Genomic DNA, 25,063 nt, shown 5'->3' with positions numbered 1-25,063 from the left:
GGGTGCTCCCAGGTGTCAGGCACTCCTTCCTCCACGTCTGGGGAAGCAAGGACGTGACCAACACTTAGAAGGGAAGTGGGGTGGGGGGTTGCCATCTGGAAGCTTTGCTGACCACACTGCCCTGAGCTGTGTTTAGAGTTCAGCCTGGGGCCTGGAAAGCAGGCCCAGGAAACCTCATGGGGCCTTCATGCCTGACGAATGAGAAATAGCCAGAACTGCCGGCCTGCCCCTTGGTGGCTACTACACAAGAGCTTGCCAGATTTTCTATACATTTTTTTTTTTTCTCAAATGTCACCATGAATTAGCAGCGCTCACTCCTGGGGCTGCTGGGAATACATCTTTACTGCTTCCATCAGAACCAGCCTCAAGGTTGGAGAGAAAGCCTTTCATTTGGTAAGCGACTGTGAGGGTTCATTACCAAGTGAAGGGAGAAGGCAACAAGGGTCTATGAGAGGAAATAGTATAGAAATTGGAATATCTTCAGTGAAATCATTGCAAGGCAACATTTCAGGGTAATTTCCTACTGCGTTTTAATGACCAATAAAGAAGATACAAAAGTGTCATTTATAGAGAAACTCCAGCATTTTGTTTTCTTGGTTATTCTAATAGATCAATTGAAACATATAATATGATTTAAAAAACAATTTTTTTGGCCAAACACTGTATTCAATCTTTCACGCTACAGATCTGTGTAGTTACCGCTTGTCATCCAGTCAAGATGCAAGTGAGTGGGGCTAAACGAGAAGAAAATTCTGCTCTTTTTCCTTCTGATAACAGGCAAGGAAACCTTGCAAACTCCATCCTAAGACATTTTCCCATTTTATTTATTGTGGCTGGTTTCTAACTGAAAGTTACAATATATTCATTCTCAGGCAGTGGGGTAGTTTTGGTGAAAACACATGAGGGACCCTTGGGGTTTTGGGAGGTGAAGGGCAGTTTTTTAATCCATTAGTTTTGTCTGCCTAGGTTCACCACCCAGAACCAACCCCAAGCCCACCAAGTGGGGTGACATGGACTGAGTATGACACTGGGGACAACTTCAGCCCCAGCTCACTCTGTGGATGGGAGGGGCTGGAGACCAGGTCTACTTGTAGAGAGGACAGCTCCTCCTCCTGAAGACCCCTCCTACTCATCTCACAGAGCCTCTTCCTCCTCTAGAATCAGCCGCCAGGACCTCTATAATCTGACTTCTGCTGCTAGTAACATCGCAAAGGCAGAATCTGGGTTCTCTGCAAGGACTTCAGGCTTGTCAAACTCAATCACCTGAAAGTCAGAGAAGAAGAACTGAAATCAGCAGAAAATATCTACCCACTGTAAAGCTCAAACCACTGAAATTTCTGGGGAGGTGAAGCCAAAAGAGCTTCCTGTACCTTCCCATTTTCCATAACCAGGACGTGATCGCAGTTGAGAACTGTGTTGAGGCGGTGGGCGATGGTCAGCACAGTGCAGCCTTTGAAGGCATCTTTGATGGTGTTCTGGACCAGGGTGTCAGTCTTGGAGTCCATAGAGGCGGTGGCTTCATCAAGGAGAATGATCTGTCGAGGAGGGAACATTGTAAAGGTAAGCCAAAGGTGCATTGAGAGGGGAATTTATAGCCTTGGCTCTATTTACTTTAAAAAAAGAAGAAGAAGAAAAGGAAGACCACAAGATGAAAATTAGCTAAACATCCATCTCAAAAAAAAAAAAAAAAATGAGAAAAAGAAGAGTGAAGTAAAAGTCATATCACATCACCTCCATCTTTCCCAAGGAACTTGCTAGAGGGACCAGGTTGTATATCCTTTACTCCTCTTTTTAAGTGGTTTATTCTAACCCTACAAACTTGTAGGGAGACAGGCTGCACAGGCTTTATCTATTGGGCTAACCTGAGTCGGCATGAAGCACAGTGGCACTTACATTCATTCCCTATACTGCTGCCATATCAAACAATCACAAACTTAGAGACTCGACATAAAATTTATCTTCTAGTTCCAGACGTCAGAAATCCTAAAATCAAGGTATTGTCAGGGCTGCATTCTTTCTGTTTCCTTGCCCTCTCCAGTTTCTGGGCCACTTGTATTCCTTGGCCCACAGCCCCTCCTGGCATCACAGCTCCTTTTCTCTCTTTGACTCTTCTGCCTCCTCCTTGGAAAGCCCCATGTGAATATGTTTGGCCCACCCAGATCTACGATCATCTCCCCATCTCAAGATCCTTAATCACAACTGCAGAGTCCCTTTTGCCAAGTAAGTTAATATATTAAAAGTCTTGGATGAATATGTTCACAAGATCTAAAAATCAGGACATTAACATCTTTGGGGAGGTGGGGTATTATTCTGCTGGTCACAGGGCGGATTTGATTTAGCAAATCAGAGCACTTGAACTTAACCCCTGACTCTGCTTGACTGGCCAAGTTACTTAACTTCCCCGAGGCTCTGTTCCCTCATAGGTGAAAGGGGGCTATGCCTTATTGATGAGCTGGAAATGGAGATGACACTTAAACTACTTAGCACGGCAGGCACTGGATCCATGCAGGTCCCTCTCCCCTGATATTAGCACATCTGGAGAATACACACAATGGGTCACACCTTTGATGAGGCTTCAGACACTGACATTACTAAAGCAACAGCAATCCCTTCCTGGAAATCAGTAAATTAGGGTGGCTAAGTCACAAAGAAAAATAAGTATAAATTGTACAATTCCCATATCCTAGCATTCTGATGGCCCTCTTGAGCATCCTGGGGACAGTGTATCCAGATTCAGAATTGTTCAGAGACAATGGGAGAAAGTTGGGAGACAGATTTTTCTAACTCAAACCACTTAGGCGAGCAGAGAGAAAATCTAAGCGAGACCTCCCCAGGGGAAGCCTGGGAGAGGAAGGTGCTCTTGCTGTAAATGGCTGTTACTTTTCAATTTTTATCCCTCACAACTTTGTCTTAAGAAAAAGTGATCTGTTTTTAAATGGCTCAATTGCTCTCTCTTTGCTGAAAGACATACGCCTGGCACTACCTCCTGGATTGAGTGGCGCTGCGGGAAATATCCGAAATTTAACCAATCCATTTTCCGTGTTTTCTTACCTTTGAATTACGGAGAAGAGCTCGGGCCACACAAAGCAGCTGACGTTCCCCTACTGAGAAGTTTTCTCCATTTTCTGTAACTTCTGCCTGTAATTTTTCTGGGAGTTTCATTATCTATAAAACACAGAAAATGCCACATTTGTGCTGATGATCTATAAAATTGTCCTATGCTGTCTGTATTGATTGCCCCCTTCTCTTGCATTCATCAGCTTGCTTTATTTTACTATGGCAAAGAAAGTGTAAAACAACAATCATTTCAATATTGCAAACAGGCACCAGGGAAAGACCGGGGAGTAGGCGGACATTAATAATTTAAAATCACAGTATGACTCATAGATCCCCATAGACAATTCACCAAAAGAACAAATGATGCAAATGCAGTTCCAGAGAGCACACAAACAACTGGAAACGGCCTTCTGGATTGCTGTTTGCATGGACAAAATAGAGATGGGATGGGAGAGTTTCCTGGACATTAAGGAAGGGTAAGACAGGGTCTGGCTTATCCAGAGTGACAAGCCAAAGTGGCCTTGGAAGATGCTCACGTTGGTACACCAAGTCCTGGAAAAATATCATGTTGGGCTGTAGAGGTGGCCATGCTTACCTGCTGACCCCAGCTGGGGTTGTAGTTCTTATAGGACAGGGTCCCCTCTCGCAGATGGTTCAGTCTTCTCCAACCAGCTATACTTGCTATTCCCAGAACATTCCACACCCTCCCGTTTTCTGTGGCTTGTCTGTTCTGATAAGCAAATGAGGCCATTGGCAGAGTAGCAGGGCCTTCCATCTGCTCTACAGCCAGATAGGCTTGAGTTCAAGTCTCCATCCTGCTACTCACTAGCCTGGGCATGTTACTTCCCTGAGCTTTAATTTCTTCATCTCTAAAATTAGAGGTAAGAGTACCAACCTCAGAGCATTGTAGTAAGGACCAAGTGAGATGATACATGTAGTGCTCTTGACTGGATCACTGTAGAGCCCTATTGTTGCTTTTAATAGGAAAGAGTAACTAAGGATTATGTTCTACTGACTTATGTGGTGTCCAAAAATAAACCTGGCTAAGTGCTGGCCTAGGTGCTTGTCAAATTTAAACCTAGGCCAGGAATCTAGGGCAGTGGTGCTGGGAAACAAACTCCTCCTCAACAGCCCCAGAGACCTACTGTGTCTCTCATGAATGTTCTCTCCAGAACCTGCCAGAGCATCTCGTCGGTGTGACTCTCAAAGGGATCCAAGTTGTATCTGCAATGAAGGAGAGGAAAGGACAGGGAGCCAGATTTCCAAGGACGAGAGGATGGATGGGGAGCAGGCTTTCTGTAGCATGTGGAGGAGGGTAGGAGGTGGCATGTGATGACCTTGTGCTCCAAGAACAGTCCTCAGTCCACGACAGTGGTCCACAAAATACGGACCTCAGGCCACGAGACCAAGGGTTCACAACTCTGTGACGGAGCAGAAACCGCCGAGGCAGGCAGTGACAGGTGGAACCCTGCCGAGAGGCAGCTCTGAGCAAGGTGCTCAGAAAGACACGCCTGGGCCTCTCAGCAGCCCCGAGTAGCAGAGTGGGTTTGAACTGATAAAATTCTTGGCAGAGAAAGAGGGAGAGTGAGCAACCCAAATCTGCCATTCCATGTATCGGCAGCTCCTAGGGCCTCACAGGGTGCTGAGCAGTTCAGACACAGAATGTAAATCTACTGTTTCAAGAGGCAGAATGCATTTTTCAAACAATGAACTCTAAATACAGTAAATACAGTTACCCTACTTCATCTGGTGCTCTATGGGAGAAATGTTCCTCTCATTACAGAGAGAGCCACTGCACTGGCTAACTGAGAAACTGCCTTTCCCCTTGTGCCTTGATATCAAATCTGGAGCCCCACAGAAGCTGCAGCCCTACTGTTCTTGCTTGAAATAGCTTCTGTTCACTTAGTTGTGGAAATAAATGAATGCATTTCGAAATGGACAGCTATATATGTGAGGTAACTATTTATTTTATTGTACACACTGGGACACTTTTCAGAGTGGCCATTGCTAAACCTGATGGGATGCTGGGACACAGGCATAAACTAGGGCTGTCCAGAGCCACCAGAATATCTGCTCAGTGTATGAATGAATATAGAAGCATGCTGTTCATTGATAATGTGTTTATAAAACACAAGCAATGCTCAGACCCCTGGGCCCTGGCTCCTCCCAAGGCTGGAGGCAGAAACAGGGACCAGCAGTGCTTGTGAACCCTCTGGGATGCTGCTTCCCTCAGACAGAACAGCTCCAGGCCAGCCATGCCCTGGGGACATCACAAAGTTCTTGGTCAGTCTGATTTCACTCTCCAAAAATAGGAATGCACAATGATTAAAAACAGCTACCTTACTGTACCTACAAACAGGACAGGATCCTGTGGGATCACGGTCAGCTTGGTTCTGAGGTCTTCCAAGCTGAGAGTGCAGATATCCACCTCATCAATGAAGATTGTGCCATTGGCTGGTTCCACCAGACGAAACAAGGCCATTCCTAACGATGACTTTCCTGGGAACCATAAAAGCAAGAACAACAAATCAAACATCAGCTTGTGCTTCCATCATATCCAAGCATTTAATTAGTGGGATTTTTAATGCAATGCAAATGGCTCCATAAGGATGATGGTGTAGACAGAAAGTGTCCTCACTGGGGTCGGGGTGGAGGGATGGGCTACCCTGACACAGTTAACCTGCTCATCCTTGCAAGGGCCCTTAGCACACAACTCATCTCTGGGGCCCTGTTGCACTAGAATGATTGTCATTTAATTAATTCAAAAACCGATGTGTCTGCTTCCATCTCTACACACCCATTCAACCTGAAACCCTAATTTACAGTAAAGAGATTTGAGAGAAATAACAGCCAATCTGACACACATACACATCACTCTCTGGTGTGACTTAACTAGGACATCCAGTGGAAATCCAAAGAAAACAACCTAAAAGAAACAAAAGCACAGCTTGTCCTCACCGGAACCTGTTCTTCCAACAATCCCGACTGTCTGCCCACTTTGTATGTTCAGGTTCAGGCTGTCGAGAACAAGGGGGGTGTTGTCTCTGTATCTCATCTGATAGTCTCTGAAGGTGATCTCCCCATGGCTGGGCCAGTCTTTGGGACAGGTCCCCACTTTGAGGGGATGAGTGCATTCAGGAACACAGGTCTGTAAAGGAGAACAACTAATGACCAGTGAATAGCCATTTGTTTTTTCATTTATTTAACTAATTCATTCATTGATTCACACAGTTTCAGGTACTGCTATTCATGGTGGTGAAATAAACCATAATGACCCTTAAGTCTAGAAACTCACATTCCAGTGGGGATGTCAGATAATAAACATGAAAAAAATTAAAAATGAAGACAACAAAACTGAGTATTGCAATAGGATACAGAATGTGAATGTGATTTGTGTGTTGGGCAAGGGGGATGGGAGAGTAAAAGTACTTGAGGTTTGAGGAAGGTACCTATGTGACACTGGAGCTGAGGGCTGGAGTGCTGGGAGGATGCCAGCTACAAGAGGATCAAGTCCAGAGCCCTCCAGGTTGGGGGGACAGCTAATACAAAGGCCCCAGGGCCAGAATGAGCTTGGGCAATTTGAGGAATGGAAAGAAAAATCATGCGGCTGGAGCTTAGTGAATAGAGGGATGGATGACTCAGAGGAATACACAAGGGAAAAATCATACTGGGCCTGGGGGCCTGGGAAAATGTCAGAAGTGTAGCCCTGAAGCTGTGTGACAAGGCCAGAGAGAGCCTTGAGATTTGCAGAACTCAACCAGATATAATTTCAAGATCTGCAAGAATCATCATCATGCTAGAAGTAGAAAGATGGCAAGAATGCAGGATGTCAAGTTCAGAGGTCTTTAGAGATACATGAAAAAAAAAACAAAAAAACACCATTTAAGTCTCCTAAGAGTCCAAGAAATGCAAGGTCTAATTAAGGAGAAGGGCAGCTTGGCTTCGTCACAAGAGCAGCCCCTCCTCTTAAGTCACCTCTGTGTAAACAGCTGGAATTAGGGATCCCGTGTGCCCCATCAGGGTGACCAGCCCACATCTCTGGTCAATAAGCAACCTCATTTAGCTGAGAAAATACCTGTATTGTTAAGGACTGAGTATTTTTTAACTCCTAGAAGATTTAGAATTAGGAATAAAAATATTTTAGAGAAATGAAACTGTAACAGTCATATTTTTAGTTTAAGAAATCTGCACGCTTGGTGTTTCAAGTATTCACAATATATTAACAGAACTTGGGCGCGTGATGCTAATTTAAAATGTACAATTGAATAATTGATTTAAACATGATTTTAAGTTAAAAATTTACTGTTTATAGCTTTGATTCTGTCATGAAAACTTAGAGCTTACTATATTTATAAGTTTAATTTATTAAAGTTATACAAACTCAGGAAGGTTTGTGGTTAAATCAGATCATTGAGGTACTTAAAAAAGAAATTGAATGTATTAAATTTTAAAATGCAGTTTAAAATGTTTTAAAGTGTTTAATTAAGTTTGTAAATGGAGCCAAACACTCTTCAAAGGCACTTAAATGTGATTGCTAGAATTGGCTAGACTTCTTTTAAAAGAATAGCAAGATTTGTAAGTTGGATATAAAAGCTTTTAAAGAAGTGTCAGACTGGGCTTCTATTTTTTCAACTTATGACTTTAATCAATCAAATAATAATTTTTAACTTAAAAAAAATTTTAGAGTCAGGGTCGAGCTCTGCTGCACAGGCTGGAGTGCAATGGCATCATCGTAGCTTACTGCAGCTTCAAACTCCTGGGCTCAAGTGACCCTCCCTCCTTAACCTCCTCAGTAGCTAGGACTATAGCTGCACGCCACCACACATGGCAAAATTTAACTTTTTTTTTTTTTTTTTTTGTAGAGATAGGGTCTTACTATACTGCACAGGCTGGTCTCAAACTCCTGGCTTCAAGCAATCCTCCTGCCTCGGTCTCCAAAAGTGTTGAAATTACAGGTGTGAGTCACTGCGCCTGGCCAAATATTAATTTTTAGAAACCAAAGTAAACCACTGAATTGTATTTTTCTGTGTATCAAAACAGCCCTTAAGGAAACCTTGTTAAAAAGCAGCTCACATTCAACATCAAGGACTTTAGAATGTATTGTAAATACAAGTTTTAAGAAGAGGGATGACTCATCCAATTTGGGGTTTTTGTTTTGTTTTGTTTTTGATTTTTGAGACGGAGTTTTACTCTTGTTGTCCTGGCCTGGAGTGTAATGGTGCGATCTCAGCTCACTGAAACCTCCGCCTCCTGGGCTCTAGTGATTCTCCTGCCTCAGCCTCCCGAGTAGCTGGGATTACCACCGCTCGCCACCATGCCTGGCTAATTTTTGTATTTTTAGTGGTGATAGGGTTTCACCATCTTGGCCAGGCTGGTCTCGAACTCTTGACCTCAGGTGATCTGCCCACCTCAGCCTCCCAAAGTGCTGGGATTACAGGTGTAAGCCACCATGCCCAGTCCGATTTCAGTTTTTTAAAAAGACCCCTTTCGCATTTAAAAAGATCCAATATTTGCCCAAGTCCTGCCAAAATTAACTTGTCCCTCCTCTTTGATGTACTAATTTCTTACCAAAATGTATTCCCTAAGCAGCTCCACGGAGGTGAATTTGGCTTGGGTCTCTGTTCCCGTTCGCACACACACTTGGAGCAGTCCGCTTAGCTGTTAAAAAGGAGCAAGCAGCTGCAGTTAGAGCCCCTTTCCTCCTTCGGGTTCTGTTGCTCCCGGTTCAGGAGGCAGCCCTGGTGAATGACCCCTCCCCTGCCTCAAGCAGGACAGCACAGACAGGAGGCCTGCCTTCCCAGCCAAGTGCCTAGAAGTAAAGACATTCCTGTTGGGGTGTTTTGCCTTCAAACACTTCCTTTGTATTTAGAAACAAATGGTAATTACATTTTTCCCCGGCACTCCAGATGGTGAGAATCAGTTCCCCACAGAACCACTTGATCACACGCCTCTTTGAGTGGTGGGAATTCTCTCTGGGAGCTGCAGAACTGCTAGGTATCGGCCCCTTGCTGCCACCTGGCAGGATCTTGCATCTCAGAGCAGCCCTCCCCCAGCCCCTTGCTCGAAAAGCAACTGAAAACCACATCGCCATAAGAGAACAGAAAACCATCAAGCCTGTCTTCTTGCTATAGTAATGAGAAAGTCAAGGCTCAGACTGGGGCATGTGGCTTGCTAAGATCACCCACCTTAGGCCTGGATCTCCCAGAAGCCAACCCTGAGATTTGACTGTAAGGAGTATATTAGGGCAGGTTGAATGGTGTCCCCCACCCCTAAAAGATGTGCCCATTTCCTAATCCCTGGAACCTGCAAATGCTCTCTCATTTGGAGAGAGGATCTCTGCAGGTGTTAATAAGGATCTTGAGATCATCCTGGATCACCTGGGTGGGTCCTAAGTCCAGTGATAAGTGTCATTATAAGAGACAGAGGAGAAAATACAGAGGAGAAGGGGACATGAAGGCAGAGGCAGAGACTGGAGTGATGCAGCTACAAGACAAGAGATGCCAGGGATGGCCAGCAGCCACAGAAGCTGGAAGAGAGAAGAAACAGATTCTCCCGAGCCTCCGGGGGGGAAGCTGGCCCTGCCAACACCTTGAGTCCGGGCGTCTGACTCCACAATAGTGAAAGAATACCATTCTCTTGTTTGAAGCCTGCAAGCATGTAATTTGTCACAGCAGCCTTCGCAAACAAACATAGGCAGTGAACCCAGATTGTACCAGGAGGGGATGGAGGAGTGAGCAGGGGAAGAGAGGCTGCCCATACCAGGTGTGTTTGTGAGACGTTACTGCTGTGGGCAACTGAGAGTCCAGCTGACCTGGGAGCTCTGGGACACTGAATGGAGCACACCTCGGAACTGGCCCATGCTGGGGCAAGAAAGCTGGGGTACACGTGGGTACATAGCCACTGACTCCCTCAGTCATTGCTGCACCTGCTCCTGGGTGTGAGAATGCCTGGAACCTCCAGCCTGCCCTGGAAAGGTGGGGCAGCCACAGCATGTGTTACCAAGTGGGCTAGAGGCAGGACCACCTCATGCATTAGCGAACTTCATTGACTGAGCAGTAGCCATGGGCCAGGTACTGGTGGGGGCACCAGTTTCCAGGGTTGAAGGTTACAGACAAGATCCCTGCACTCACGCAGCTTCCATTCTAGTGGACTGGTGGGGATGGCATGCAAGGCCACTGCGGGAGTGACAAGAATGTCCCAAAAGGATGATGTAGGAGAGGGGCTGGAGCTGGGGAGTTACCTTAGATAGGGGGTTCCAGAGGACTGTGTGAGCTGAGGCATTTATGATAAGAAGTCCACCAGTCAAACTCGGGATAAGAATGCTGTAGTAAGAAGCAAGAGGCCTTAGCAGCAAAGAGGCAGGGGGCACGAGCAGGTGGGTGACGTGGAGAGCATCCACCTTTCGGTGCAGACCCTCTGAGAGCCCCTCAGCAGGCCTCCCTGCTTAATACAGTTCAGCAGTTTCCACTTCTTTAGAGCAATGGCTCTCAACCTGCCCCAGAGAGGGCATTTGGCAATGTCTAGAGACGGTTTGGGTTGTCACAACCTGGCAGGAGGGACGTAATACCAGCATCGCATGGGCAGAGCCAGGGAGGCTGCTGAACATCCTACCATGCACAGAACAGCCCCTCACCAAAAGGATTATCCAGCCCCAAAGCCCACAGTGCCATGGTTGAGAAACCCAGTCTTGGAATACAGATAATATCCCCCCCACCGACTTACAAAGCTCTACATATTCTACTCTGCTGGCACCTCATACCACCTTGCTCAAGCCACGTGGGCTTCTCAGATTCTCAAACATGCCAGGATCATGCCTACTGCTGAGCCCTTCCCTGAGGCACTCTTTCTTCCAGTCTTCCTTGGCTAGTTCTTTATCCTTCAGGTCTCAGGTTGGAAGCCACCTCCCAGCAGAGGCCTCCTCTGGCTGTTGTATGAAATGTTACTTCCCCTTCTGACAGAGACATTCCTCCACTTGTTGTCTTCCCAATGCTTAAACACTTTCTGAGCTTCTCATCTATTTACTTGCCCCTCATTTATTCCAGCTGCCCATTAGAATGAGGGCAGGACTTGTTCGAACTGCTGACTGCTGAATCCACAGCCACTAGCACAGTTCCTGGCTAATGGTGGGTGCTTAGGGGATATTTGGTGAGTGAATGAATGAACCCTGCCCTCAAGAAGGGCATATACATCTTTTGCTAAATGCAAGAGTATCAGCTCCCAAGGCCACGGCAGCCCTCCCAGATTTAGGATGCCCACAAAGGCACAGTGCTGGCCCCAGGAGGTGCTTATTCTCCTACGTGATGTGATATGATGTCACTTTGCATTCACTTTCTGCTCTTTGGGATTTCATGCCAATTTCTCATCCATCTAGGGAGTCTTCTCTAGTCTCAAGTGGAGTGCTGTCATTTTAATTCTGTGTTCTCCAAAGGGGGCTAATGCTCAGTGAAGCCACAGAGCCAGCTGGAGAACAAGTGTTCCCATAGATCTCAATGCTGTGCACGACCTTACAGGAATGTTTGAAAACAATCTCACAGATAGCTGATAATATCACCCAAAAGCATGACCTTAGTTGGGGAAAGCTGTTTTACTTGGACCAATTAAGGGAAACTGTTCAACATCATGTTTGATATTTTACCAGGCAACAACAAATGAAAACATCTATCAATACAGGAAACGGGTTACCCAAGGAAAATTCATTTTTCCCCACTTAAGAGAGAGTACTGAGAATACGTTTTTGTTTCTCCTTCTTCCCAACAATACCATTTAAGTTATATCAGATAAATTTTCCATAAAGAATAGACCTTTAACAGTAAGGGGATTGAGGAGAGACAGCAGTGAATAAGCTACAAATTTCTACAGGATGGAAAGAGGATGAAAGCCTTTCGATAAAACGGAAGCAGAGCATGCTAGAGTTTAAAGAGCAGAACCCAGAGAGGCTCCAGGTATGAGAAGGGGGCCCACAAAGAGGCTGGCTGATAGGCTGTCTATATAGACAACCACTGGTTCACTCACTCCTCTTCCCCTCTTCTTTCTCCTAACCAGAGTTAGTTGGACCCTTTTTCCCTAGGCATGGGAGCACACGTGCACACTGATACACACACATACACATGATTTTCTCTAAAGAAACTGAATTAACTGCCTGGGGATAAATGGGGCTCTCAGAATAGTCCCCGCATAAAAACTTCTTAAAGTCTTGCATTTGGGTACCTAAATGTCAGCTCCCTGGCTGCTTTCCTGAAGTGAAGCCAGCCTACGGAAAAGCCCCACCACCCACCTACTGTAGTCATAAAATTTCCCATCAGGAGACACCTAGCAAGGTGAAACAAAGGCAGAGGAAACTCTGAAAACCCAACCCAGTTCCCCAAGGTTAAATACAAATGGGTCAGGAGACAGATGGACAAAACCAATGGCACGAGAGAGCAAGAATGAGAGAAACAAAAAGAAAAACTACCTCTGGAAGAAACAAATGCAAGTCAAAGAAGGGAGGAAAGTTTAGGAGGGGAAAAAAAGACTCTAATTGATATGGTTTGGCTTTGTCCCCACCCAAATCATCTTGAACTGTAGCTCCCATAATTCCCACGTGTTGTGGGAGGGACCCAGTGGGTTGGGAGATAATTGAATCACGGTGGCAGTTTCCCCCATACTGTTTTCATGGTGGTAAATAAGTCTCACGAGAGCTGATGATTTTATGAGGGGTTTCCCCTTGCACTTGGCTCTCATTCTCTCTTGTCTGCCACCATGTAAGACGTGCCTTTCACCTTCCACCATGATTGTGAGGCCTCCCCAGCCACATGGAACTGTGAGTCCATTAAACCTCTTTCTCTTTATAAATGACCCAGTCTCAGGTATGTCTTTATCAGCAGTGTGAGAACTAACTAATACACTAATTAATATCCTCAGAGAGATTCAAAAATACACTGCATCCATGTAAAAAGTGATTATTTTAAAAACTCAGAGAATAAGAGCTTCTGGAAATTAAATATATGAATATAGGATTGCCAAATTTAAAATTCAAAGGAATAGCTGAATGGTAAAACTAATGAAAATTCCCAAGATAAAAAGACAAGAACATGGAAACTTTGAGAGAAAAGAAAAAGAAACAGAATTGATGCAAGAAATTCAATATTCAACTGACATGAATACAGTAAGAAAAAAAAAAAGAAAAAGAGGACATTGTCAAAATGAAGGAGAAAAAGGAGACATGTTTCCAAGCTGATGAGAAATTTGACTTTAATCTTAAAGAACTCACAGCATCAAACAGAACACATGAATAAAGACCCACATTCAGATACATTATTCCAGAGTTTCAGAGCACTAAGAATAAGGACTATGTCAAAAAAGTTTCCAAAGATAACAAGATTCAAACAAACATGAGGTCCAGGTGGCCTGCATTCAAATCCTGGCCCTCACTCATGACAGCTGTATGATCTCGGGCCAAGTCTTTCTGGGGCTCAGTTTCTTCATCTGCAAAATGGGGATCACAGCAGTATTGGAGGGTTGTTGTGGGGAGGAAATGAATTAATTTAGTTAAAAGACAGGGCCTGAAGCCAATCACAATCAATGCCATATGTTCACCTATTATTGTTATTCAAAAGAAAAAAAAAGCAACCAAAAAGATAAATCAGTAATTATTTGTCATCGACATTATGACCGTCTCTCCAGCGTTCATTTCACTCCCTCCACTGTGGAGTAGCTATGTGACTTAAAGTTGGAAATAGGTGTAACTCCATCCCTAGCCTAACCAATGATCCGTATCCCACCAAACCACTAATTAGTTCTGGGATGCCTGAATTAATCCAATAAGAGTAAAGCTCCAGGCTTTTGCCTCCATGGCTGAGCTAGGAAATGCTTTCCTCCAATAAGAGTAAAGCTCCAGGCTCCTGCCTCCATGGCTAGGGCAGGAAATGCTTTCTTTCTGCTTCTTCTTTACTGTAGACCCCAGAGGCTGCTGGTCACTTGTGAGGAAAGTCATCACAGGGCATGGGCAAAGCTCAGAGCCATGATCCCACTGTGCCTGAAGTCCACGCAACTATTCTACTTTTTAATGATGTGAGCCACTAAGCTCCCTTTCTCGTTTAAACCCATTCGGGTTGGGGTTTTTGTTCTGTCCATCCAAAAGCACCCTCCCTGATGTATTATAAGCCGGAGCCTCCAGACTAAGCCCAACCTTGCACCAGGCATTACCTGGATGATGTATGACAATGACAGGCCTTTGGATGAAGTACTGATGGAGGAGAAACTCAGGGTCACCAACAAGGCCACAATGAAGGTAAGGATGTTCATGAGGACATCCATTCTCAGCGCAAACCACCTGAGAGCACAGTTAAAGTAGAGGAGGTGACTGGAGTTTTCGTCATTTAGCATCTTAAACCTACAGTCAAGAAAATCAGAAAAAGCAGGAGATCAGGTTGTGCTTCTGTAGACTTAAGGTTAGGGTGACTGGAGAAATGAGGCCAGGGAATTTTTAATCAAGGGAATGCACTCTCACATAGCAAACTCTTACAAAATGAACATATATTCATGCTCTTAAAAACCTGCCACTCTAAACATCTTTGATTTGCACATATTTTGGGAAATCTCATGTGGCAATAGAGTAGGGTGCTAAGTGGCTCTTTCTGTCTTTCCCAGAATTGGCAGCTAGAACCTACAGCTGAGAATAAGAGGTGCTGAGTGCTTCACATTCTAACTCCAAAGGATCCCTATCCTGGAGTCAGCCATCCTAAAAGGCTTTATGGAACTGACAATTGGCCCCCTTGATATATAGAAAGGGTAGGCGTGGGTTGTGGAGCAGGTCACCTTTAGGGAAGTCAATGTTTGTGACCGTAGAGGAGGGAAGGGAGGGCGCATGTCAGGTTTCCCTCCCTGAATCAGAGAAAGAAGATTGAAGACAATTGCTTATAAAACTGGGAGCCTCTTCAAGGAGAGGAAGCTGACACCTTGCATCCCTGCTGCATGTCTGTGGAGCCAAAGGTCTTGGAGAGGGGGGAAGAAGCACAGAGCGGAGTGACAGGGAGATGACACAGCCAGGGGATGGGGGCAAGACCCACCCTTGGAGTTCCGCATTCCCCAGATGTATGGAAGGCGAATATCATCAGCTCCTCAGTTCCTAGAGCTGAGATAGCAGAAGAAAGATGACCTTGGAGCCTGCAGTCCCTGGCATGGAGCAAAGGGGCCTCTGCATCAGAGGAGTGCAGTGTGAGGGCTGCCAGGCAGAACTCACAGGAAGACCCAGTGACTCCTACCAATCCAGCAATGCCAGCAGAACTTCTGGGGTTCTGGCCCTGCTGGGGTCTCCAAGCTGCTGTCCCATATCTGCACAGTGCACTGCAGCAGCAGGAAAGGGTAGCAGAAAGGAGAGAATGGCCCAGAGGTGCCAGTCACCCAAGGATGTGTTCTTCCTGCTATCCCCTCCCCAGTTCCCCTGCATGGGCATCAGAGAGCCAGGCCTGGAGAAAAGGAAGAGGGTGTTTAAAAGCACAGAGCAGGTGCCTCTCAATTACACACACACACACACACACACACACACACACACACACACACACACACACACAGCATAGCCCTGCCACACCAAGCCTCTGGGGGAAAGAGACCTGTGGCTTGAATACATTCAAGATTGAAATTTTCACCACACTGAGATGACCATTAACCAAAAGAGACATCAGATTCAATTGCCACTGTGGCTTCCCTGATCTAGTGGGGAAGGGCTTCATGAGAACAGCTGGTAGAAACTATTGGGGGAAAAATGAAAACCTTTCCATGCTTAAAGCCCTAAGGAGGTAGAATTCCTCCCCTGGCATAGTCGTGAATGTGCTCAGGCACTGCTGCTCCACGCTGTCCTGGAAGGCCTCCCAAAAGTTCTGCCTGGAAACCCCTCTGACCAGCCGCCCTGGGCTCCACTGCCCTCTCCTCCTCTCTGTTTTAACTCTAACTTATTTTCCCCAGAGCTTAATCAAAATATTATTCCAAACACAGCGCTGTTTCTATCATGTAGCTATAGAGCATACAAATTCAACTGACAGCCTCTGTGACCTGGAAGTCACCTATGGTCTTATCTGTGTGGTTGGTTAGATTGCATAGAAACAAAATCACTAGCTGGGATCAAATTGGAATTTGGCCTCTAACCTTTTTACATTTTTTAAGCTGTAGCATTTTTGTCTGGTGGCAAAAGCAATACATGTCAGAAACCCAAGCCCTTTGGAAATAAACTATTAAAAGAAGGGAACCCCCATCAGTCATTCTTGGCTCCTTATAGGATTCTCTCAGAAATCTTGGAGGAGAAGCTGTGGGAAGACAAAGCTTGCATGTGTGTTTGTTGTGGGTGAGTAGACGAACGACTCCATGGGCTTTCCTCATGGCTAGGACTTTGGAAGGGTCTATGTGTGACCCTTCACAAAGGGTGAGGCAGGACTCTTGACAAACGATGTTCAGGTCAAACTAGGGTCAGGACTAGGTGCTGACTGAACTAAAGACAAGGTGTGATGTTGAGTGTACTCTGAGATCCTGGGTGGTAAAATGGAGGGGGCGTGAGAGAGAATTCAAAGAAATTCTAAATGTAATGCAATTCCAGGCTGATTACAGTGGCTCACTGTAATCCCAGCACTTTCGGAGGCCAATGCGGGTGCATCATTTGAGGTCAGGAGTTCGAGACCAGCCGGGTCAACATAGTGAAACACTGTCTGTACTAAAAATACAAAAATTGGCAGGGCTCCAGCTGCTTGGGAGGCTGAGGCAAGAGAATCGCTTGAACCTGGGAGATGGAAGTTGCAATGAGCCAAGATCGTGCCGTTGCACTCCAGCCTGGGTGACAGAGTGAGACTCTGTCTCAAAAAATAAAAATAAAAATAAATAAATAAATAAATTTAAAGCAATTCCAAACTTAGAATGCATTCGACGCACCCTTTAGAACTACATCTAATTCTTTCTCTCTGAAGGGTGTGTTAGCTTTTTAAGGAAGGAAAAGATAGAAAATCTATGTGGGAAAGGCTGCTATGGATTCACCAAACTCCATTTTCTTTTCCTCCTTTGGACACAGCTGGACTACATTTCCCAGTCTCCCTTGCAGTTAGGTGAGCCCATGTGACTCCAATCTGGCCAATGAATGTGCAGAAATCTTGGGACGCTTTACTAGGATTGGACCATAAAATTCCCCCTGGGTCCTCCTTCCTGGTCCCCTTGTCTTCTGGCTCAACACAGATGATCCAAGAGAATACCCCAGGGCCCTTGGGATGGAAGAGCCCCAGATGGAAACAGACTATGCCTGAGTGTGGAGTACAATCCCCTACTGTTGCCCCATGGACTGTCACTAAATTGTGACATCAGGAAAAATAAAAATTTATTGCGCGAACTCCCTAAGATTTGGGGTTATTGTTACTGCAGTGAGCCTACCGTGATTTATACTTTTTTTTTTTTTTTTTTTGAGAAGGAGTCTCATTCTGTCATTCAGGCTGGAGTGCAGTAGCGCAATCTCAGCTTACTGTAACCTCCAGCTCCCAGGTTTAAGCGATTCTCCTGCCTCAGCCTCCCAAGTAGCTGACATTACAGGTGTCCACCACCACGCCCAGCTAATTTTTGTATTTTTAGTAGAGATGGGGTTTCGCCATGTTGGCCAGGCTGATCTCAAACTCCTGACCTCACATGATCCACCTGCCTTGGCCTCCCAAAGTGCTGGGATTACAGGCGTGAGCCACCACGCCCAGTCTGATTTATATATTTTATGTCATATTTTAGAAGTGTGAAGCTGGAAGATGCCAGAGAGATTTACTAACATAGTCCCCATATTTTAAAAAGAAGAAAATGCTAAGTGAAATGAAAGGTGGCCTTTAGAAATTATTTCTACAAGAAACATGTAATAACATGAAACAGGCTATTTTAAATTGTTAAATAAATTTAAGAAATGATTATAAATACTTAAGAAGAAAAAGAAGACTCCATGAAGAGAAAAAAAGAAAAAAAACTAGAAGGAAATATGTGAAAAAAAATTAATATGTTTGGGTTTGGGGGGTGCTATAAGTGATTTTTTTTTCTTCTTTTTCCTGTTTTGCCCTATCTTCCTGAATCAAACACATTTTTACTTTCAGAATGAAAAATAGAACAAATAAGGTTGTCATTGAACAAGTTCCCCTCATTCACATTTTCTGGGGCCCCAGATGCTGGAAGAGAGGCTGTGAGGCCAAGTGTCTTCAAGGACTCCTCCTGATTCTTCCAGCTGTTTGTCTGCAATCAGTCCCCAGCAGCCCAGACTTCCCTCCTCCTGTGCCCTCCCCATCGGAATCAGGCATGAAGCATGGGGGCCTGGGGCAGGGCCCCACGTGGGACTCACTGGGTGACGCAGTTCTCCTTCTTGCCATAGGCATGAATGATGCCCAGGCCCTGCATGGAGGAGGTGATGTGGGAGAACCAGGGTGACCGGCTGATATTCTCCACCTTCTTGAGCTCCTGGACTCCTCTGTGGAAAATACTGGAAGAAAATTGAAAGGGGCCAAGTGGGCCACAAAGTGAGGTCTCATCAGGCTTGCCCTCACACAAACAGAGCCAACTAGGCACTCAGTACAGTGCTTAAGTCAGAGACGGTGCCATCTAACTGGGGATGAAGAACGGGGCTGCCATTCTGCAGCGGTGCCTGCCCCAGGTGTGGGAATGGCGGGAGCGTGAGAACCATGAGTCAGCCGCACCTTCGTTTGGCCACGGTGCTAAGTGTTTCTCATATCAGGAAAGTCTTGCTCCACAAGGCATGATTCTAGTCTTCAAAAACCAAAATTTCTCATACAGCACAGCCCCTAAGTATCAGCCAACCACTTTTTGGTGCCCAGCCAGAGAAAAAGTGATCTGTTCTAACTCTGGAAGAAAACCCAGTGTGTCAACTGCCAACATGTGGCCTTCTAAAGGCATTTTCAAAGGTAATTTTGAATGAACATCATTATAGCTGACTTGAAAACCAAATCCCCACGGGATGTGGAAGCTCCAGGAGCCCTGGTGAGCAGGAGACCAGGGACCTCGGGTGTGTACAGCAGCTGGCTGGCCCCCAAGAGAGAAGACAATCAAACCTCCAGACTCAGCTAAAACAAACCCAGGGCAGCAAGGAGGGAAGCCTCATTAGTGCAGAGCTAAAGTGAGTTGGTTGGAAACACCTGGATAATTCAAGCAGGAAGAGCTCTGGTCTGTCCAATCTTTATAGCTAGAAGGGTAGGTACAGAGCAGAGAAAGAGCTTTTACTAAGTAAATCAACTGCATAAACAGGAGGACAGACAGGAGCAATGATCAAACACAGGAATGACAAAAAGGAACATGAGCCCAAAGAATCCACTGTAAGAATGACGTTCAGGAGTTGCTTGTATCCTGTAAATGACTCTCAGAAATTATTTGTATTTGGTCATCACAATAAACCCTTGAGTTTGGAGACTCGGACCATTTCATTTGGAGGCAGAATGGGGTCTGGAGGCAGGGAATCTAAGGCCAATTCACACTGACTTCCTAGAACTAAATCAAAAGGAAAACCCCAACTTTCCCCACCTACATAACAAAAGGCTCAAAGGCTACTCCCCTTGCACACCTGCCCCTGCCTTTTTCTGGGTGACAGATGTACCTTTGATTAGTCCCCTCCCACAATCAATCAGGCTGGTGGCAGGCCAAGTCTTCATTTGTATAGGAGTAACTTTGTAACTTCACTTCAGCCTCTGATTGGTTGCTTTCTGCAACCAATCATACTGATCATGGGCCACTACTTCATTTGCATGGGGGCATACACCAAGTGGCCAATGGGAAACCTCTAGAGGGTATTTAAACCCCAGAAAAAAAATGCTGTAACTGAGTTTTGAGCCCGTATGCTCGGGCTTGCTCCTACTCTGTGGGAGTGTACTTTCATTTTTGTTTTCGTTGCTTCCTTCTTTCCTTGCTTTGTGCGTTTTGTCCAATTCTTTGCTCAGGACGTCAAGAACCTGGACACCCTCCACTAGTGACAATTTCGCTTCCTCAGGGTCACCGCGGAAACAGTGAAAGACAGCAGCAAGAGTCCAGCTCTCTCAGCTCCCTAGGGCACAGTGTCAGCTCCCAGAGCCACACCTGCCCCTGCACAGAGTCCAGCTCTCCTGCGCCAGCACATTCCCACACCCGCATTTGCCACTGTCCACGGACACCATCAGCAGACTTGCTGAACAGAACTGAAGCATCCGAAACTAAATTTGTATTCTTATTCCCCAAACCGCTTCTCCTCCTGCATCACCCGTATCTCTCTTCACATTGCTCTTCACCTTGAAATCATCCATTGCCTCTCCCATCCCCCAACACCCAAAATTCCACCAGATGTGGAAAGTGAAACCCTGATGACACTACCCTGGAAATGACTCTCAAACCCATACCTCTCTTCTGTTCCCACTGCTGCTGCCTACATCTGGTCCTCATTAATTCTCTCACACAGATTTCAAGGGACTCCCGCCCTATAGTCTGCCCTGACCTTTCTGTAGCTCCATTCACCCTCCACACTGTGGCCACAGCAATTATTTCTAAAACCAGGATCTGAGTGTGAAAACCAACAACACTGTGCACAGGTGAAAGCAAGTCCAGGGTTTATGGGCTGAATATTTTATTTGGAGGATTCTCTTTCAGATCTGCAATAACTATCCCACTGGCTGGGCACGTCTAGGATCATGATAAATGATTATTTTTAGTTATTGATTTTTATGGAAACTCTTGCCTAACAGCTTACTCCTTTTGTAATCAACAAGCCATTGGTTGTGTAGTTTCCCTGATCCTCGCAAGCCCTCTGAAACAGGTGAGGCATATATTTCAATGATTACCTTTAGGGAGAGAGGAAACAGGTGTGCAGCATCTCTCTGACTTCTCCAAGGTCCTTCAGCTAGTTGTGGCAGAGTTGGGGCTCTAATGCGAATTTCTCTGATTTGCAACCCTTTGCCCTCACCCAATACCCACCATGCTACCTGCTGGGAACCCCAGCTCACCCCAGGAAGAGCGGGGAGCAGGGCGGGTGTCCTCGGAGGCTGGGATCATGGCTGTCCTCCTGCTTTCCCCCAGGGTGGGTGTGCACAGCTGCAGTGGGAACCCCTGCCCCCACAACATGCAAAGTTGCCTAAGGCCTTTCTCTAAACACACCCATGGTTAGGGTGGGGGTTATTTCTCAAAGCTCAGAGCAGCAGCGGTAGCGCCCCATGGTTAGGAACATATCAGCAGAGAGGTGGCAATCATGGTTACTAGTTTCTTGGCCTGGGACCAATGCCTTAATCTTTCAATAACTTCCACCTCTCAGGGTTGCTCTGAGGCTAAAATGCCAGATGTATGCAAAGCACTTAGCACCTGGCATTTACTAAGTACAGAAAAATCAATGGTAGACCATCAGTGAAGACAGCAAGCACTCAATGCTCAATACCACGTGATACCCAGTCAGTGTGTGTGTGTGTTGTCTTCTTGTGTAAATAGCACATGGGCCTACCGTAAGAGAATGAAGAAGCCTACAGCAAGGCCGGCCACGACTAAAAGGACAGCAGGAAACACAGCAGCCAAGATCACGAGAATAAACACCACCATAAAGAACTGCTGCAGAAAGTTCTCTGCGTGAAACGGCAGCCTCACATCCAGCTCATCCATATCCTTGGAAAAACGGTTCATTAGCCTGCCAGTGGGAGTCGTGTCAAAGAAGCTCATTGGGCTCTTTAAGATCTGTGGAGAACAGTAGAGAGTCAGAGTCGAGGTGTGTGCTCAGTAAACCCTGCCGCTCTGCTGGGGGTGAAATTGTGAGCACAGGGCCTGACCTTTTTTCCAGGGCACAGCACAGTGTGTCGGGTGATCTTGGGAAAGGGAGGATGCACCCCCTTCTTGCGGCCACCGTGAATGAGTGTGAACGTGGGGATTCAGTCTCTGTGCGGAGGCCCTGAGAGACCGCCTATAGTTCAGGCTTCCCCTCCAAATCTGGGATGCAGCCTGAGACAGGAGAGGCTGATGCCTTTGTCAGAGGAAGGAATTTTGTGCCCCATGGCAACAAAAAGCCAAGTTTCCCTTTGTCTCTTTACCTCCGAAGTGTGGGCCCCACCCATATGCTCCAGCCAGGGCCCTCCCAGCCCCTGGCTGCTGCCCACCTTGGCAATGGGATGCGGAGGGGGCTGGAAGGATCTCTTGAAGCCCGTGTTGCACTCAGGTCTCTTTGGAGCAGGAGCTGCTTTCTTGGCCTGCACATCTCTGCCGCGGAGTGGCCTCCCCTGCCTCCATCCCCCAGCCCAGCCTCAGGGCTGCTGATCCACCCCCACAGCTCCCTGGAATCTACCTTCAGTTGGTAATTAGCTGTTTGGGAGACTCTTCCCAGACTACACTGCAAGCTCTGTGAGGACTCTGGCTGTTCCCAGAGCCCAGCACCATGCCTGGCACACAGCAGGTGCTCTGTATACCTTGTTGACTGAATAACTGGGTACACTTGCAACACTTGTGGCCATACCTTATTAAACACCATGTCATGCAGACAGGAGGATGCCATCAGTGTGGTCTTGGTGAAGACGAAGCCTTTGGTGACACCAAATACCAGCACGGACACCATGCTTGCAGCGTACACCCACTGGTACACATGCTGACCGATGTCTGCCAGCACCGCGCCGACCTCACATGTGGTCCTGTTGCCCTGGGGCCCACAGGTCATCTTCAGAGAAAAACAAAAGAAGCACCAAGAATTGATAAATTCCTGCCAGGAGAACAGGAATTTTCTGGATAATCTTTCCAGAGAGAAGAAACTAAGAACAAGGACATGAGTGTTTCGAATGAGTCAGGTGGGTACAATCTAATCTGTTCCCTTCTGGGGCCTCTGAGCTTTGCGGGGTTCCTCCTGCTGGCACTCATGACCCCAAGGGGCACCTGACTGTGAGCTCAGCACAGTCAGTGGGAAAAACAAAGCAGAGAAACGAGGTGGGCACCAGGCAGCCATCCCCGAAGCTCACAGCACCTCGGGACACCAGAAGCAATGCTGGGCTGGGAAGATCAGAGAGGCAAATGGGGAATCAGAATTCTACAAGGCTGAAGGAGTAACCCTCAGGCAGAGGATCAGGAACTGACCTCCAGCATGCTGAGCTGTGTGGCAGCAGCCACCAGGCCTTCGGGGTGACTCAGGGGCTTCTCTGTATGACAGGCCAGCTCCACAGTCCCTTCCCTTTCTTTTTCCCAAGGGGTAACTGAGAGGGGGCTAGGGTACTGCCCTGGGATCTTTGGTGGGGAGGAGGGTGCCCAGTGAATACAAGTGGCTCTCAGAGGATTCAAAGAATCTGTGGCTCCATCCTGCCCAGCAAAAACACACAATTTTGCCAGCACTTATGGGGAGAGGACGTCTCCTCGCCCTGAGAAATTGGCAGTTTCATTTTTCTCTGGGCTGTGTGCTAAAAGTCAAGACTGCCCTTGGGGAGCAAACAAGTATCTTTCTTCTAAATGCCATTTTGCTGATTACAGTCACAGTGGAAATGTAAACCAGAGGTGGCTGATGGATGAACATGGTTGAAAGCAAACGTATCTCTGGGGAGCTGAGGGATAGAAGGCCCAGCCTGAAGAGGAGACACTCCTGTACCTTTGATTGTGCCAAGGCACAAGGGCCAAACACATGGTTCAACCACCATGGCTGCATGTCTGGGAGGGTGGGGGCAGGGGCAAACACACAGTGTCCGGGGCACTGGGGGCAAACACACAGTGTCCGCGGCACCAGGGGCAAACACATGGTTCAGCCACCATGGCTGCATGCTTAATCAGCCAACGGCAGTGGGACTCCTGGGGAAGCACCAAGCCTGTGAGAAGGCCACACCCTGACCCTAAACCTCGGGCCCTCCAAGGACACAGCTCTTCGTGAGTGAGGGAGCATCTGGGAGACTGTCTATTCCGGAGATGGCTCTCTATTTTTGCACAGAGCAGGCCACCCCTCAGCCTCTCCCCTTGGGACTAGCTTTGGAAAGCTGTGCCCGGCAGCCTCTCCCCTGCCCCTGTCTCCTCAGTGCCACCTCCCTTTGGTTGTCATAGCAACAGAGCTGTACCAAATGTAATCTTGGAGGATGGGCCAGCGACCCCACAGCATTCCCCAGGGCTCCAGGAAAGCTTTGAGACCATTGGCCAAAAGCTGGGAGAGCTCCCAGCAAGCTCGAGAGAGAGTCAACACATCAGTTCTTCCCAGGAAGGGCCCTGCAGAGAAGGGTCCCCCGTGGCTCCGTGGCATTTGCAGAGCCTGAATCTGATGCTTGCCCGTCCTGTTCATGCAGAGACGACTTTGGGGAGCAGAGACATGTGGGACCTTCTGGCACTGGGCAGTGTCCGTAACAAGATGCCAATATCTCTTTAGAAAGACACAAATCCGTGTTAGCTTTCCTGGGGGAAACTTACAAGAGAGACTGTGAAACTGACCCAATCTTGTACATGCCTGATTCCAGACAAGCTGGGGCACACGTCTTCTTTAGTCAACACTTTAAAATCTGAAAGTGGTGTCTACACCCTGCTTGTCTTGAAAAACCAAAGGGGATTCCAGGGGCTTGGGTCCTGTGGTGTAAGCAACTGACCTCCACTTCTTGAAAAGGGCAGGGGGAGGCATGTGGGCTCATGGCATGGTGGCAGGGGCAGTCAGATGCTCTGGCAGCAGTGTTTTACTCCAAGACACAGACTCGGTATCTTCCAATGCCAAAGGGAAACTCACCCGTGAGCCCTTGTCCAACCAGAGACCCAGCCACCAGTTGCTGAAGGCAGAGCTGCCAATCATCAGGAGGAAGAGGAACACAGTGAAGAGAGAAAGGAGGTACCCTGCAAGAGGAGGGGAGAGGCCCAAGGGGCTGCAGACATGAGCATGTGGCAGGAGCTGACCTTCCTCAGGTCCCAACCCTGATGGGAAATTCAAAACCTGCAGGAAAAGGATCCGCACACCTGGAAACCACCTGCTAGACTAATGTGGTACATCTGAGTGTTGGGGCCCTGAGCCATGGGGACATCTGTTCTACCTGGTTGGAAAATGGGTCCAAACAGTGAACATATTGGAAAAACCACCAATGTG

At 46.9% G+C, this 25,063-nt stretch overlaps 1 protein-coding gene across 1 annotated transcript in view; it reads right to left on the bottom strand.

The window, feature by feature from the left end:
• Window positions 1–432: 432 nt before the first annotated feature.
• Window positions 433–25,063, bottom strand: part of ABCC12 (ATP binding cassette subfamily C member 12) — a 63,116-nt gene continuing 38,485 nt past the window's right edge. The window contains exons 18-29 of the mRNA XM_010354868.2: window positions 24,713–24,816; window positions 22,496–22,693; window positions 21,500–21,726; window positions 18,377–18,514; window positions 14,242–14,398; window positions 8,626–8,715; window positions 6,016–6,205; window positions 5,397–5,556; window positions 4,203–4,281; window positions 3,052–3,165; window positions 1,371–1,535; window positions 433–1,263 (exon numbers count right to left, since the gene is read on the bottom strand). Of these exons, the coding sequence (XP_010353170.1) occupies window positions 1,177–1,263; window positions 1,371–1,535; window positions 3,052–3,165; window positions 4,203–4,281; window positions 5,397–5,556; window positions 6,016–6,205; window positions 8,626–8,715; window positions 14,242–14,398; window positions 18,377–18,514; window positions 21,500–21,726; window positions 22,496–22,693; window positions 24,713–24,816 (1,709 nt within the window). The 3' untranslated portion in view covers window positions 433–1,176. The remainder of the gene's footprint in view (window positions 1,264–1,370; window positions 1,536–3,051; window positions 3,166–4,202; window positions 4,282–5,396; window positions 5,557–6,015; window positions 6,206–8,625; window positions 8,716–14,241; window positions 14,399–18,376; window positions 18,515–21,499; window positions 21,727–22,495; window positions 22,694–24,712; window positions 24,817–25,063) is intronic.

Source organism: Rhinopithecus roxellana, chromosome 20 (genome assembly GCF_007565055.1).
Source record: "Rhinopithecus roxellana isolate Shanxi Qingling chromosome 20, ASM756505v1, whole genome shotgun sequence".
NCBI lineage: Eukaryota > Metazoa > Chordata > Mammalia > Primates > Cercopithecidae > Rhinopithecus > Rhinopithecus roxellana.
Note: the sequence above shows the minus strand (reverse complement) of the source record. Positions and strands in the feature narration are given on the sequence as shown.